This window comes from Cricetulus griseus, chromosome 6, assembly GCF_003668045.3.
Source record: "Cricetulus griseus strain 17A/GY chromosome 6, alternate assembly CriGri-PICRH-1.0, whole genome shotgun sequence".
NCBI classification, from domain to species: Eukaryota; Metazoa; Chordata; class Mammalia; order Rodentia; family Cricetidae; genus Cricetulus; species Cricetulus griseus.
The window spans coordinates 26,820,016-26,834,232 of NC_048599.1; the positions used below are offsets into that span (position 1 = coordinate 26,820,016).

At 46.2% G+C, this 14,217-nt stretch overlaps 1 protein-coding gene across 6 annotated transcripts in view; it reads right to left on the minus strand.

The window, feature by feature from the left end:
- Positions 1-14,217, minus strand: part of Tm9sf4 (transmembrane 9 superfamily member 4) — a 47,199-nt gene that overhangs the window by 16,800 nt on the left and 16,182 nt on the right. For 3 of the 6 annotated variants that reach the window (XR_003486477.2, XM_027421470.2, XM_027421472.1), the window contains exons 2-9: positions 13,689-13,805; positions 10,377-10,476; positions 5,318-5,486; positions 5,086-5,218; positions 3,628-3,751; positions 1,835-1,953; positions 1,625-1,736; positions 726-796 (exon numbers count right to left, since the gene is read on the minus strand). Coding sequence is in view for 5 of the 6 variants with exons in the window: in XM_027421470.2 (XP_027277271.1) it covers positions 726-796; positions 1,625-1,736; positions 1,835-1,953; positions 3,628-3,751; positions 5,086-5,218; positions 5,318-5,486; positions 10,377-10,476; positions 13,689-13,805 (945 nt within the window). In the remaining variant the exon portion in view is untranslated. Of the gene's footprint in view, positions 1-725; positions 797-1,624; positions 1,737-1,834; positions 1,954-3,627; positions 3,752-5,085; positions 5,219-5,317; positions 5,487-10,376; positions 10,477-13,688; positions 13,806-14,217 lie in introns of those variants that run through there. The other 3 variants (XM_027421471.2, XM_027421473.2, XM_027421474.1) reach the window with 2 other exon arrangements.

A 14,217-nucleotide genomic window follows, 5' to 3' on the forward strand; every position in this document is an offset into this window, starting at 1 on the left:
ATAATAGGCCTTGCTGTTTTTGACACAGGGGCTTGCTATGGAGCCAAGTCATCTCAAATTAGATTTTCCTGCCTCAGCCTACTGAGTACTAGGATCACAGGTATATAATATTATGCCTAGCTCTAGTTTTAAATAATAATAATAAAAAAGATTATATTTATTGCCAGGCGTTGGAGCACGCCTTTAATCCCCGCACTCGGGAGGCAGAGGCAGGAGGATCTCTGTGAGTTCGAGGCCAGCCTGGTCTCCAGAGCGAGTGCCAGGATAGGCTCCAAAGCTACACAGAGAAACCCTGTCTCGAAAAACCAAAAAAAAAAAAAAAAAAGATGATGTTGATTTATGTGTGTGTGGAGGGGGCATGTAGGTACAATGCTGAGCCAGAGGACAATTTGTGGGTGTCAATTCTTTACTTCCATCATGTGGGTCTCAGGGATCAAACTCAGGTTGTTAGGCTTGGTTGCAAACACCCTCCTTACCATGATGTGCCATCTCAAAAACTCTACTTTAAAATGACAAATTAACCCAGCTTTTTTTCCTGTGACTTCTTCCAAATCTATCGCTTTGGGAGACCTGGAATGTTTTTTCCTTTTCAATGCCTTTGGGGTTCGTCTATGTGGCACACGTGTGCATGCACACGCAAGCAGGCAGGCCTGGCAGGTGGAGAGCTCTACTGTTAGCTCCTCCTCCCTCTTCCAGTCTGTCCCACCCCAGCCAAGACCTCGTACAATGTCATCTTCCTTGTTGTAGTTGGCAATGTCCTTCCGCAGGGTCCGAATAATAATCATGCTGAGGATGCCTGCAAACGACAAGGTTGGAAGGGGTAAGCACTGCTAACAGAGTGATCTAGCTCCATGACTTTTTCCAACAGGGCCTGGTCACAAGACTACCCAAACCCCTCCCACACACGCAGAGCTCCACTCCAGCTGAGAAGGGTTGTGAAGAGAAAGAAACTGTCGGGGTAAGAGAGATGGCTGCAGGATGCTGCTCTTCGCGTCAGGGAGGAGAGTTTGCTGGGAAAGTCTCTTTACTGGAAATGCCCCAGGTGCATCAAGACTCACCCTTTACTTGTGTGTCTCTCAATAGTTCAGGGACACCACCGTCACCCTGCCTATTTGTCCTGTCTCTCTCTAGGTAGCAGCATGATGGACAGGAAATGGGCTTTAAGACCCTGAGCTCACTTTATGCTTTTAGGCTTAGCTCCTGAGCTGGGAACTGGAGTTTGCAAAGCGAGGGCAGCAGCAGCCCCCGAGTAGGCAGTGGATAAGCAGGAGCTGCTGCTACCTTTGCCTCTCACAAGATGGAAGCAGTTGTCCTCATTCTACCTCTGCCCAACGTTTCCCTACCCAGCTTCCTGACAAACTTGTTTCATGGCAGAACCATGCTTCTGGAGTTGTTGAATGAATCAATATTGGACTGTGCACAGACAAATCTAACTGCTTTTCTCTAGCAAGCTCACCAGAGTAGAGACCAATTCCTGTCCATTTCCATACATGAGGCCTAGCACAGGGACATGGTGACTGACTGCTTCTGGTCACACCTGGCCCTGACAACACCCTAGAAATTCCCCTTAAGTAAAGTGATGCCTCAGACCCTCAATGCCACCTTCAACACTCAGAGCTCTCACCTGACAAGAAGAAGACCACCACGACAGAGTTAATGATAGAAAACCAGTGGATCTGCACATCACTCATGGTTAGGTAAGTGTCCCATCGAGAGGCCCATTTGATGTCACTTTCCTGGCAGGCAGGAGGAAGCACAGTCAGTCCCGTTGGACAGAGAATCCCAGCCCAGAGCAAACCCTCCTCCCCTGGCCAGAGCAGGCATTCTGTCTCACCTCCCAATGCACAGAGTAGGTGAAGTACAGCTGATTCTCCTTAGTGGGGTCAATTTCTTGGGGCGAGGAGTTGGTACCCTCTGGTAGGATGCATGAATTCTTCTCATCTGTTTTGAGGTCTGTGAGAGACAGAGACCCAGTCTGTTCTCACAGTGGCCAGTGCTCCTCCCCCCAGGCACAACTGCTCTGCAAGTATCTCAAGGTTGTCCTGACTTCAGGGCTGAGTGGAAGTTGGGGGCACAAGAGGTAACTGACTTTTATAGCTATACTCCCTGCAGCCCTGGCTTTCTTAAGGGCCTTCAGGAGTAAAAAGGTATGTACCTGGGAGAGGGAGGGAGGGAGGGAGGGAGGGAGGGAGGGAGGGAGGGAGGGAGGGAGGAAGGGAGGGGAGGTTCTGAGTCTAATTCCCTCCATCCAAAAAGCAGGTGGCTTTCTATGCTCAACCCAAACATCCACTGACTCATTCACCATTCAATCAGGCCCACTCAACATGCACCACAGTGGCTCCTTCTGTTTGCTCACTCACGCTTATTACTTTAGTAATCCAACCACTCCTATGCCTTCCCCTTTCATTCATTAGTTTGCTGGCATTCATCACATCTAGCCAACCAACATATAAACACCAACCATGGATCAGCACCTTGCTGTAGAGAAAAGGACAGAGTGTAACCTTGAAGAGCCACTGAGGATGTAAGAGGCCTCTAAAAAAATCATCTGTAAGTGCTGAACTGTGTTTGTGACATTCACAGTAGAGGCAGGATGGTCCCTTACAGCTTGGGCTTTATGCCTTATGACTGCTTCATATGGAAATCATGTTCCACACCTTTTCAAAAAGCTAGAAAATCACCACTGTGGTCAAAAGGCTTGGGAGTAGTGATCCATGCCTGTGATCCCAGAAGAAGGCCAGAGACAGAGCTCAGTAGAGCACTTGCCTAGAATATGTGAAGTCCTAAGTTTGACCTAGCACATGAAAAGAAAAGGCAGAGGCAGGAGGATCCACGGGTTCAAGGCCAGTTTGGGCTATACGGTGAGACCTGTCTTGAGAAGAAAACAAAAAGGCAGGGTGTGGCGATGCAAACTTTTAATCCCAGCACTCCAGATGCAGAGGGAGGCAGATCTCTGTGAGTTTGAGGATAGCCTGGTCTACATAGTGAGTTCCAGGACAGCCAGGGCTACATAGAAAGACGCTGTCTCAAAAAAAAGAAAGAAAAAAGAAAAGGAAGAAGAAAAAGAAGGAAGAAGGAAGAAGAAGAAGAAGGAGGAGGAAGAGGAGGTGGAGGAGGAGGAGGAGGAGGAGGAGGAGGAGGAGGAAACAAAGTTCCATCAAATCCTGGGTGGTCCATCAGGACTGGGCTAAGCTCTTAAACTCCTGGCCTACTGTTGGCTCTGGGCAATTTTAGTCTGGCCCATCACCCACATAAAGGGAGACAAAGTAACCTGTAAACTTCCCAATACTTTCATACCTTATTCTTCAACCAGGTGAACTAGTTCTTGGGAAGAGGCTCAACAAAGCCTTAATCTGCTGTTTGGTTTTGACCAAGTCATGGGTTTCTGGCTCCTCATCTATAATTACCTCCAATCTGCTGGAGTTGCTGGGAGGTGGTAGGTACCCAGCCTAGGTACAGCTCTCCTCATTCCTACCCTGCTCTCCTGGGGTACAGTGGCCTCAGGATGAACCTATGTGCCATACCTGGGCCTGTCAGCTAGTAAAGTGGTGAGAGTGTGAGAAGGTCCTGTGTGTGGAAGCCCAGGCCCATCCAGCCCTGCCCCTCTGGTGATACCTCCCCACTCACCCTCCAGCCTGATGCTCTGGGGAATCACCTCGAAGCGGACGACACGGTATGTGTGCTCCTGGTCCTCTTCCATGTCCTCCCGGTGGTAATAAAGGATGAAGGAGAGGTGATTGTGCAGGTAGATCTAAGCAGAGCAACAGAGAGTAAGAATAGCTAGCAGCTCCAAACCAGAAAGTTACCCAAGGAGCCCACCCCAAGCACTAGAGCCTTCCTCTGTCCAGTCCACATGGCTGATCAGCCTTCTGAAAACACTGCTCGAGTCAGATTGCACTCTTTCTCTGACACCCCACTATGCCTTCCTGGGCTCATCAGAGAAAACACAAGTCTCCTTGGCTATCACTGTCCTTTTTTTTTTTTTTTTTTTTTTTTTTTTTTTAAAGACAGAATACAAAATAATGGTTTCATTATGGAGTTTTCATACTCATTCTGTTTTTGTCTTGCTCACCCACTGCCCTTCCAATTGCCACATTAGCTCAGCTGGGCTCTTCAGCCTGTCCCTGCCTCATAAGCAGTCCCTACCCGGCACCTCTGCCCACAGCATCACAGCAACTGGGATGCTGTCCTTCCTCTACTCCACTTAGCCCAACTATTTTCTAAGCCCTTCCCTCCTTCATGACACTCAGAATACATGACCGCTCCCTGGCTAGTGGAAAGCCTAGGAATCAAGACTCAGGGCCTCACACCACCAGTTCTCTCCAAATTAGGACAAGGGTTCAATGCCACAAAGGAATGTCAGCCTTTTATTCCTGGGAAATCAGATGACGAGGACACAATTATAGTCTATGTCATTACTAGCTTATTCCCAGGAGTTGTGTCATGAAGTGTACACACAGACTGATTTTCAAAACCACTCAGGTGAGCATCACTGTTTAGAGATACTGAAACACTAGACCAAAGGCACTCCAATCACTAGTAAATGGTGGAGGCTGGATTCATTCAGCTCAGGAAGCCTACAGTGTGTTCTTGATCATCACGTGGTCTTCTCTCCTACACACTTTAGAATTCCAGGTTCCTTTTCTAGTTTTAATCTTACAGAAACAGAATCTAATATTCTAGTGATTATCCCTTTATTTCTTTTTATAGTATGTACTAGAGCCAGTCCAAAGCCACAGAATTCTCACAGGCTATCTACCACAAAGCACTGACATAAATGTGTTCTGGCAGACCCCATTTATAAATTCTCTCTCTCTCTCTCTCTCTCTCTCTCTCTCTCTCTCTCTCTCTCTCTCTCTCTCCCCCTCCCTCCCTCCCTCCACGTGTGTGTGTGTGTGTGTGTGTGTGTACATCTCAGCACATGTGATGATGGTCAGAGGACAGCTTGTGGGAGTCATTTCTCTCCTTCTGCCTTGTGGGTACCAGGGATTGAACCCAAGTCATCAGACTTGGGAAGAAGCACCTTTACTTGTGTGCCATCTAGCAGCCTGCTGGCCCAGCCCTCTGAAATGCCAGACACTCTACCTTATTAACATCTGTGAAGCCAAGTCGGTAGCCATGTTCAAACTGCACATCTTTTTCTTTCTTCTTGTCATCATTGTCACGGTTGTTGGAGTAGAGCTCCAGGCGGGTGGCCACAGGCAGGTTGTCAGCAATGCTGGAAACCCAAGACCTCGATCAGTCTCTCAGGACCACACTCCCACCAGCCCCTCCCTAGGCAGAGGTCAAGGCCAGCAGGTAGCAGCAGGTAACTTACAGGTGAACGTAGTAGTCTTCTGTAATGCGCTCAGCCACCAGCCGGCTCTGTTCCACTGTCAGGGTTACTGGCTTGCTGGACTGGCTGCAGAGAACTTCACACTTCTTCTCACTGTTCATGAGAACCTGGAAAGGGGTGTTGACAATCCGGTCCCCTCTCAGCACCTCTCCTGCCATAAGAGAGACAGATGGAGCTCAGAGCTTCAGCCCTGTGATAGCTGAGGTCAGCCATCACAGGGCTGTAGACAGCAGGACAAAATGGAGCTCCAAGGATGTCAGCAGTGCCACAAACTAGCTGTCAGGCTCTGCCCCACCTGTTTTGACTGTCCCATCACCACACTGTCTGCTCTATGTCCCACTGCTGGTGGATGCTCCACATGCTCCCATGCCTCTAGAGCCCTGATGGCTTCCTATGCCTGGAGTGTCTTCATGCCCCATGCTCCTCTTTCTTTGGATAACCATTTCTGACCCTGTAACAGCAGACAGGTAATGTCTCCATCCCTGTTGGAACCCCTCCTGAACTTCTTTGCTTTCTGGACAAAGATCATATTGTGTGTGGTCCACCCTAAGGCCAATCCCAACCCATCTCTCGCCCATCTCTCCAACTCTCCTAGGACACTCCCAGATACTCTGCTTTGCCACCACACAAGTAATCCCAAAGTCACCACCCCCAAGAAGCCTTTGCTGACCCTATCAGCCTGGAGCTTGTCACTCTCTGTCCCGTCACTGTCCCCGCTCTGTACAGAGACTGTACTGTACTGTCTCTATTCTGACTCTAGGCTGGAGCTTGTCACCCTTTCCCGCCCCCCTCTGTGAAGAGACCACACTGTACTGTCTCTATTCTGACTCTAGGCTGGAGCTTGTCACCCTTTCCCGCCCCCCTCTGTGAAGAGACCACACTGTACTGTCTCTATTCTGACTGACTCTAGGCTACCTGATAAAGCGCCTTGCCTGACATTTACCAGAACATCACCTCACTGAGCTTCAATGTCCTCCTCCACAAAATGAGACAGCAGCTGTATTCCCCTTACAGATGTACCGAGAACTGAGGGCTAGTCTACTCACAAGCACAGAGCAGGCAGGCGACAAACAACACAGCTTGCATTGTTGGCATCATCTAAGAAGCCAGCTGGCCTCCTACCCAAGACCTTTCTAGCTCCTCTACGTCAGTGACATTACTTTGCAGTGTGCTAATATGTGTAGGTCTGACTCCCCTACTATCAGGGCGCTCTCTGAGCCAAAACTTACTACTTAATGTACTGGCACCTCATGCCTGTTTTCCCTGAGAAACCTGATGCCAAATGTTACACTTACAGGCACTGAGCAGCTGGGAAGCATCAACTGAACCCAACTGTGTTTTCATCCTGAGCTGCTCATTAGTTCAACAGTAATGATCTGAAACTGGGGCAGGCTGAAGGAGACACACCATGACAACAGGCAGGACTACCACCTCCACAAGTGCTCAGTCCAACACATGCCATCAGATCTACTTAATGCACTCACACTGCCTTATCCACTCACTTACTCATTCATTCACCAACACATACTGGGAACTGGCTATGAGCCAGTCCTGAAGATACAATGTTGAACAGACATATTGTGGAACTTATGACCCTAAGTTCTAGTGTGAAACTGACTGATTAAATATCAGCAAAGTGAAAATGTATTGTGTAACTGCTGCCATGGGGAGCAGATCTAGGCAAGCAGCAGTGCTAGCTTGCCTAGCTGCTTGCCTAGATCTGAGCTAGCAGTGATTCTAGGAGGGGCGGTGTTAACCAGGCAAAGAGATGGGGAACAATTCAGACAGAAGCAAAGGCTGCTTGGGGGTGGTGACTTTGGGATTACTTGTGTGGTGGCAAAGCAGAGTATCTGGGAGTGTCCTAGGAGGGTTGGAGAGATGGGTGAGAGATGGGTTGGGATTGGCCTTAGGGTGGACCACACACAATATGATCTTTGTCCAGAAAGCAAAGAAGTTCAGGAGGGGTTCCAACAGGGATGGAGACATTACCTGTCTGCAGTTACAGAAAGATCACTCTGACTGCTTTGTGTAGAAAAAGGGATGTAAAAAGCTGACTGGAATGATGGCATCAGTCATGAAGTACACAAGGGCAAACACAGGAAGAGAGTATGTAGGGAGGCCACTACCACAGCACACAGACTAAAGAGCAGTGAGGGTGGTAAAACTGTGGGAAGCAGCTGCTTACTGGATACTAGGGATGGGGAAGGAGAGGTGCATGCTGGGAAGACACTCAGGTTTTCATGACCAAATTCTGTGAGTTGTCCATAGGAAAGGTCAGACAGTTGGCTGCTATGAGTTGTTGGTATGTAAGTGCAAGTGGCAGAGCCACAAACTCTACCGTATTAGAGACAGCATGTAACCATGCAAGGTAGCAGCCTTGAGAACGGCATAGGCCATCCAGGAGAGGACAAGGAGAGAGGGGAGAGGGTGAAGGCCTCTGTCCCTCAGCAGATATCAGCTGCCCAACAGTGCACGTGATCCTGCAAGTCTGGGATCAGTGGTGAATAAGACTGAGGACACCAACAGGACATCTGCACAGCCCATGGCTAAAATGGCATTTTATAGACAACCAGGACTAGAGAGACAGTAGCTCGACATGATTCTGGAGTAAGCTCTCTCCTTACACCATGTCCCACTGCTCATTTCTTTGCAGGTCAATAAGGAGCTGACTTGAAAAGAGGAGAAACTTCAGAGAGAAAGGGCCACAAACTAAGTAAGGCTGTTACTTCTTAAATCTGGAAATTAAATTGAATTAAGAAAGAAAGTGCTGGGCAATGGTGGCACACACCTTTAATCCCAGTGCTCAGGAGGCAGAGGCAGGTGGATCTCTGTGAATTCAAGGCCAACCTGGTCTACAGAGCAAGTTCCCAGGATAGCCAAGGCTACATACACAGAGAAATCCTGTCTTGAAAAATCAGCACCAGAGAGAGAGAAAGAGACATATATACTTATATACATGCATACATACATACTTACAGACATCCTGGTCTAGCATGTATTTCTGAAAATATAGAACTATTCCCCCCGCTCTTTTTTTTCTTTTGAGAGAGTCTCACTATGTTGCCTGGCTGATCTGAAATTTACTATGTAGACTAGGCTGGCCTTGAACTCCTAGAGATCTACCTGTCACTGCCTCTGGAGTACTGTGACTAAAGGCATATATATATATATATATATATATATATATATATATATATAGCCAATAAAAAAAACTTTTAAAAGAACCAATTCTCAAAGACTAGGGTGTAGCTCAGTGTAGAGCATTTGCCCAGCATACCCAAGTCCCAGGGTTTGATCCCCAGCACCTTCCTGGTGGCATACCGTGTCTTAGCAGTTAATAACTGTTACATAATCATGAGGATTGGAATTCAGATCCTAGCACTCAGAAGGCTGAAACAGGAGGATTATAGGTTCAAGGACAGTCTGGGCAATGGGCAACATGGCAGATTCTAGATCAGCTTCTGGAAGGTGGAAGATCTTATCTCAAAAAATGGAGGTGGGGGGAATCCCCCCAAAACAAAACAAAAAGCAAAAAGAGGGACTGAAGACATGGCTCTCCAGAACACAGTCCTTGCTGCACAATCCTGAGAGCTGGACTTCACATCTCAGCACCCACGTAGCAAGCCAGGTGTACCCCAAATGCCTGTAATCCAGCTCTGTGGCATCTCTTCTGGCCTCCAACTCTACTTACATACATATTACATGGGCTCACAAAGATGAGCACACACAAATAAATAAATAAAGCAGACCTTTAGACAATGACAAGAACAACAACCAAAACCCAGAGAGAACAAGTGTCTTCCATCTCCTTGCTAAGACATAAGAGGAAAATCTGCTGAGGCTTGTGAGACCCAAGGAGTGTCTGTCTGCTTGCTTCTTTCGGATTTAATGCAGAGACAGGCAGAGAGCAAATACGAGCAACTGTCCTCAAGAGGTACTTCCAGTCAGAGAATATTTAACCTAGAATCATGGCTGCTATTTACCACTTGGCCAGACTCTGTGCAAGGTGCTTCACACACTTTCTGAGTAAGCCTTGCTCAGTTTAGCAAGAATGTCGATGTCTTTGCTTGCTTCAAGGCAAAAATACACTCTTTTTCTTTTCTTTTCTTTTCTCTTTCCCTTTCACTTTTTCCCTTTCCCTTTTTCCCTTTCCCTTTCCCTCCCCCCCTCCCTCCCTCCCTCCCTTCCTTCCTTCCTTCCTTTTTGAGGTATGGTTTCTCTATATAGCCCTGGCTATCCTGAAACTCACTATGTGGACCAGATTGGCCTCAAACTCAGAGATCCACCTACTTCTGCCTTTCAAGTGCTGGGATTAAAGGCGTGTCTCACCACTGCCCAGTCTTTTCTCTTTTACAATTCTTTTATTTTTGAGAATTTCATATACGAGTACTATATTTACATCAATCTTTTAGTTAAAGGCAGAGCAATGATCTGGGGAGATGGTTCAATGGGTAAAGTGTTTGAGTTCAGCTCCTCAGCACCCATATAAAAAATGGGTAGATGTGGTAGCCTGTCTGTGATCCTGGCCCTAGGGAAACAGACAGGGGATCTCCAGAGCAACAGGGATAGCTAGAGTAGCCAAATCAGTGAGCTTTAGGTTCAAGCAAGGGACCATGTCCCAATACATATTGTGGAGAGCAATCCAGGAAGACACTTAATGTCAATCTCTGGCCAACACACACCAAAAACAGGATGGGGTCAAAGCAAGTAACAGAAAATACTAGAAAAGAAAGGGCTATCTAGAAACCAAGGGAAAGTTGCTATGGTTAGAAGCTGAGTGCTCTAATCTTGAAGACTGGTAATGCTCAGTGTAGCTATTACCTGACATTATAAACAAAAGGCAAGTCAGTCTACAAAACACACATACATACAATCACTACCTCTGCAAGGCCATTATGATTCAGTAAGCCAACACACACATAAACTATGCACAACAGTGTCTAGCACACAGCAAGCTCTAGGTAAGGCAGCTGCTATCACTACTATGAAAATCATGCCAGGTTCCCTTGTGAGGCAGGCTGGACCAGTACAAGAAGCTTACCCAGATTCTCTGCCTTGTAGGTTATCTTGCTGGGTTGGCAGAAAGGCAATGAGTAGTACTCGTAAGGAAGCTGGGTTCGAGAGCTGGTAAGCTTCACGGCCTGCAGGAGGGAGAGAAGCTGTTATTCCTCAAGCCACCAGAAACAGAAGGCTGTTCCAGGACTTCTCCTTGACACTCATTCATCTTTAGCACACTCAGCACTACAACCCAATAGGCAGATTCACTGCAGGAGACAGGACTACAGCATGCCATTCCTGTACTGCCTACAATTCTGGATTTTGCTGTAAACAGCACCACAGGTTTAATTTAAATATTCACTGAGTTGTACATGTGTGGCTGCTCTTGGACAAGATAACATCACTTGAGTGCCCTTCTACAGGGAGCTTTAGGAACAAGAGTCTGTAATCGTCTCCTTTCAGTTCTTTGAGCCTTTAGCTCTCTCTTACCTCAGGTGTTCCCCCTGCCATCCCTCTGCTCTCTGTGCTCATTTGATGCTCTCTCCTATCTAGGTCTCAGCTAAAATTCTCCCAACCCACAAGCCCTTCCCTACCCACTATATCTAAATGAACTCATCATTCCATTTCAACGCTCTCAACTCCCTTCAGAGCATGTCACATAAAATGAAATTATTGTAGGCTAAATTTCAACTTTTTCCTTTTTCTTTGAGACAGTGTTTTACTCTGTAGCTCAGGCTGGACTTGAATTCACAATCCTCAGTGCTCTCATGTGTGAGCTACCACACTCTGGTTTTTCCTAGGTCTTTAAAAATCAATATTTTTCCACTTAAGAGCACAACACAGTAGATGTTCATTTAATGTCTCCTAAATGACCAAAGAGGAAAAACAAAAGCAATTAAAGCCCTCCACAATGAGAAATTGATCAACCATGATATACTTAAGTCTGAGACAGGAGGAACTCAAGTTACAGAGTAAAACCAAGAAAGAAAAGAGGAAAGAAAGGAAGTGGGAGGGAGGGAGGAGAGACGGTCTAGATGTGTATCTGAGTTAGCAGGGTGCAAAGTATGCAAATCCACAGGTTCGATCCCTAGTACCATATGATGGCACATATTTCTAATGCTTGGCACTCAGGGGGTAGAAGCAGGACAATCAGAAGTTGAAGGTTATTCTTGGCTACAAGCCAGGCATGGCTTGACACACAAGCTTGGTGATGCGAGTTTGATCCACCAAACCTGGGTAAAGGGAGAAGGGGAAAACCACCTGCACAAAACTTACTGTGACTTCCACATCCCTGACGTGGCTCAGCCCCACCACCACATACAATATGTATGTGAATATTATTAGCAACAAATATAAATTTTAAAGAATGTTCAGGACCATCTTTGGCTATATAATAAGCTTGAAGCCAGCCTGAACTACAGGAGAGCCTGTCTCTAACAAACAAAAAAGAAAACTGTTAAATCATAGATAAAACAGAATCAGTGAAAATACTAAGCAGATAAAGGCACTTTTTGCCAAGCCTGATCACCCAAGTTCCTATCCCACAGACCCACATGGTGGAATAAGAGAAATAGCTCCTCCAAGTTGTCCTCTGACCTCCATAAGTGTACTGTGGCATGAACCCACACACATTTATATACACACAGAAATAAATGAAATGTAATTTAAATTAAAAAAGCCTTTAAATATAACTGAAATTATTTCTTTATTTTACTATATTTTATTTATTTATTTATTTTGGTTTTTTGAGACAGAGTTTCTTTGTGCAGCTTTGGAGCCTGTCCTGGCACTCGCTCTGGAGACCAGGCTGGCCTCAAACTCACAGAGATCCGCCTGCCTTTGCCTCCCAAGTGCTGGGATTAAAGGCTCTTGTCACCACTGCCTGGCTAACTGAAATTATTTTTAACTACTTGGGAACCACCTGATATTCCTCATATAGGATCTAAAAGTGTAAATACTTCTTTGAATTTTAGAATAGTTCTACAACCCTTACTTAAAACTCTTACTTTGGAATTAAGAAATTTGAGGGAATTAAACAGGCAGTGTGGTATACATACCATGGGCTGTAACACACCCCCATATGCGTCTGGAATAAAACCTTACATCCCATAACCACTTGCAAAGAAATGTAAACATATTGACACTAGTGAGACACATGCAGTGAGTCAATGGCACCGTGTCAGCTCCTGACCCCAGGGCTCTCAGGAAGCCTTGAGTTTCAGAGCTTTTGGGATGCCAGCCTGAATACACTAGGGGCCTGGGCTATGCATGTTATATAAACTGTGTAGTGGCACAACTAAAATTCCAGAACTTGGAAAAGAAGATCAGGAGTTCAAAGCTATTCTCAGTTACCCAGTGTTCAAGGCCAACCTAAGCTACATGGATCCCTGTCTTAAAACCAAGCCAAGTCAGTCAAAACAAACAAACAAAAACAAATTAGGAATTACTTAAGTAAAAATTATCCCCAAATTCATTGTTGCTAATTCTTGTTTTTTTGTTCTCTGGACAATGGGAGTGGGGTGGAGGTATAACTGCACCCCCACATTACAAAGAGGTGTATTCTACCTTTATGTTCTCCTACCAGCCCAGGTGTCCTATCTGACTCTAGTTTTCAGGGCTAGAGGACAGATACCATTGGACCTCTATACCAAGCTTTGTTCTGGGCCATGGACAAAGGTCAAAGTGAAGGAAAGGGTTCCGCAGTGGGAAAGCTGGCATTCCAAAAGCTCTCAAACCCAAGGCTTCTTAAGGGCCCTGGGGTCAAGAGCTGACCTCAGACAAACATGATGCCATTTACTACATGAATGAATGGTGTTAACGTTTGCATTTCTCTGCACGTGACCAGCTGGCTCACTTCTCTGTGCATTAGATTCCATCCCTGTGAAACATACAGAAAATCTGCAAAACATAAAATTTCCTTCAGAAGGTTCTTGGTGGCATCTTGACCTAAGCAGAGCCCATTGTATAGCATGTAATAACCTTCAGTAAATGTTACTTTTATGTTTTTCCTGCAAGGTGTAAGGAAGAGAGCTTCTTACAACACAGACATTTGAACAGCTGCTGTGTGTTACTCAGAAAGCTAGTAATGAAAGAAGGCTGGAGCATGAGAAAGGCAGGCAGAGAAGCCATACAAGGAAGCAAGCAGATGGGTAGAGTGGCATGTGACACACTTCTCAGTAAAAGTGAGAGTGAGGAGACAGAGACCCAAGGCCCAGGCGGACAATGAAAAGGTAGACTGTAGGCAGTTCTACTTTGTCTGTGTTCTCTATAACTCCAGGATGAACACAAACAACTCAACACAGTCCTCCAGCCAGGCTGTTAGACAAAGGTGCCTATGATCCAAGCACTTACTCACCTTAATCTCTACTGGGTCGTTTTGGTGGAAGTTGATTGGCGCTACTCCAGGGACATAGAAGGTGCTTGTTTTACATGTGAGACAGAGAAGCAGCAAGAACCTTGGCCACCAAACCTGCTGGGGAGAGAGACTGTAGTTGGAATGGGGGAGAGAGAAGTGAACTTTCCTGCAGGGCGGACCAAATGGGAACCTTTAAATCTGCTTGCACTGGCCAGTGTCACCTCTGTTCTGGAAAGCCTGAGGCCCTTGTAAAGTTGGCTCCCAAATGCCTTCCCAGAATGCTACAAGGAGCAAGACTATGCACTTCCAGAAATGGGTGACAAGATAGGTCAAGCAATTACTATCTGTAAGGAAGAGTAGTCTTGGCACTGCTGCTAGTCTGAGAATTAAAATGCCACTCTGTGCTTTGATGTGGTGGGCAGATACAAACTGGGGAATTTCTAGATGGTAACTTGGCACCTATTTCCTAGAGTCCCCAGCAAGTCTATGCCTAAGTTTTTTTTTTTTTTTTTTTTTTTTTTTTTTTTTT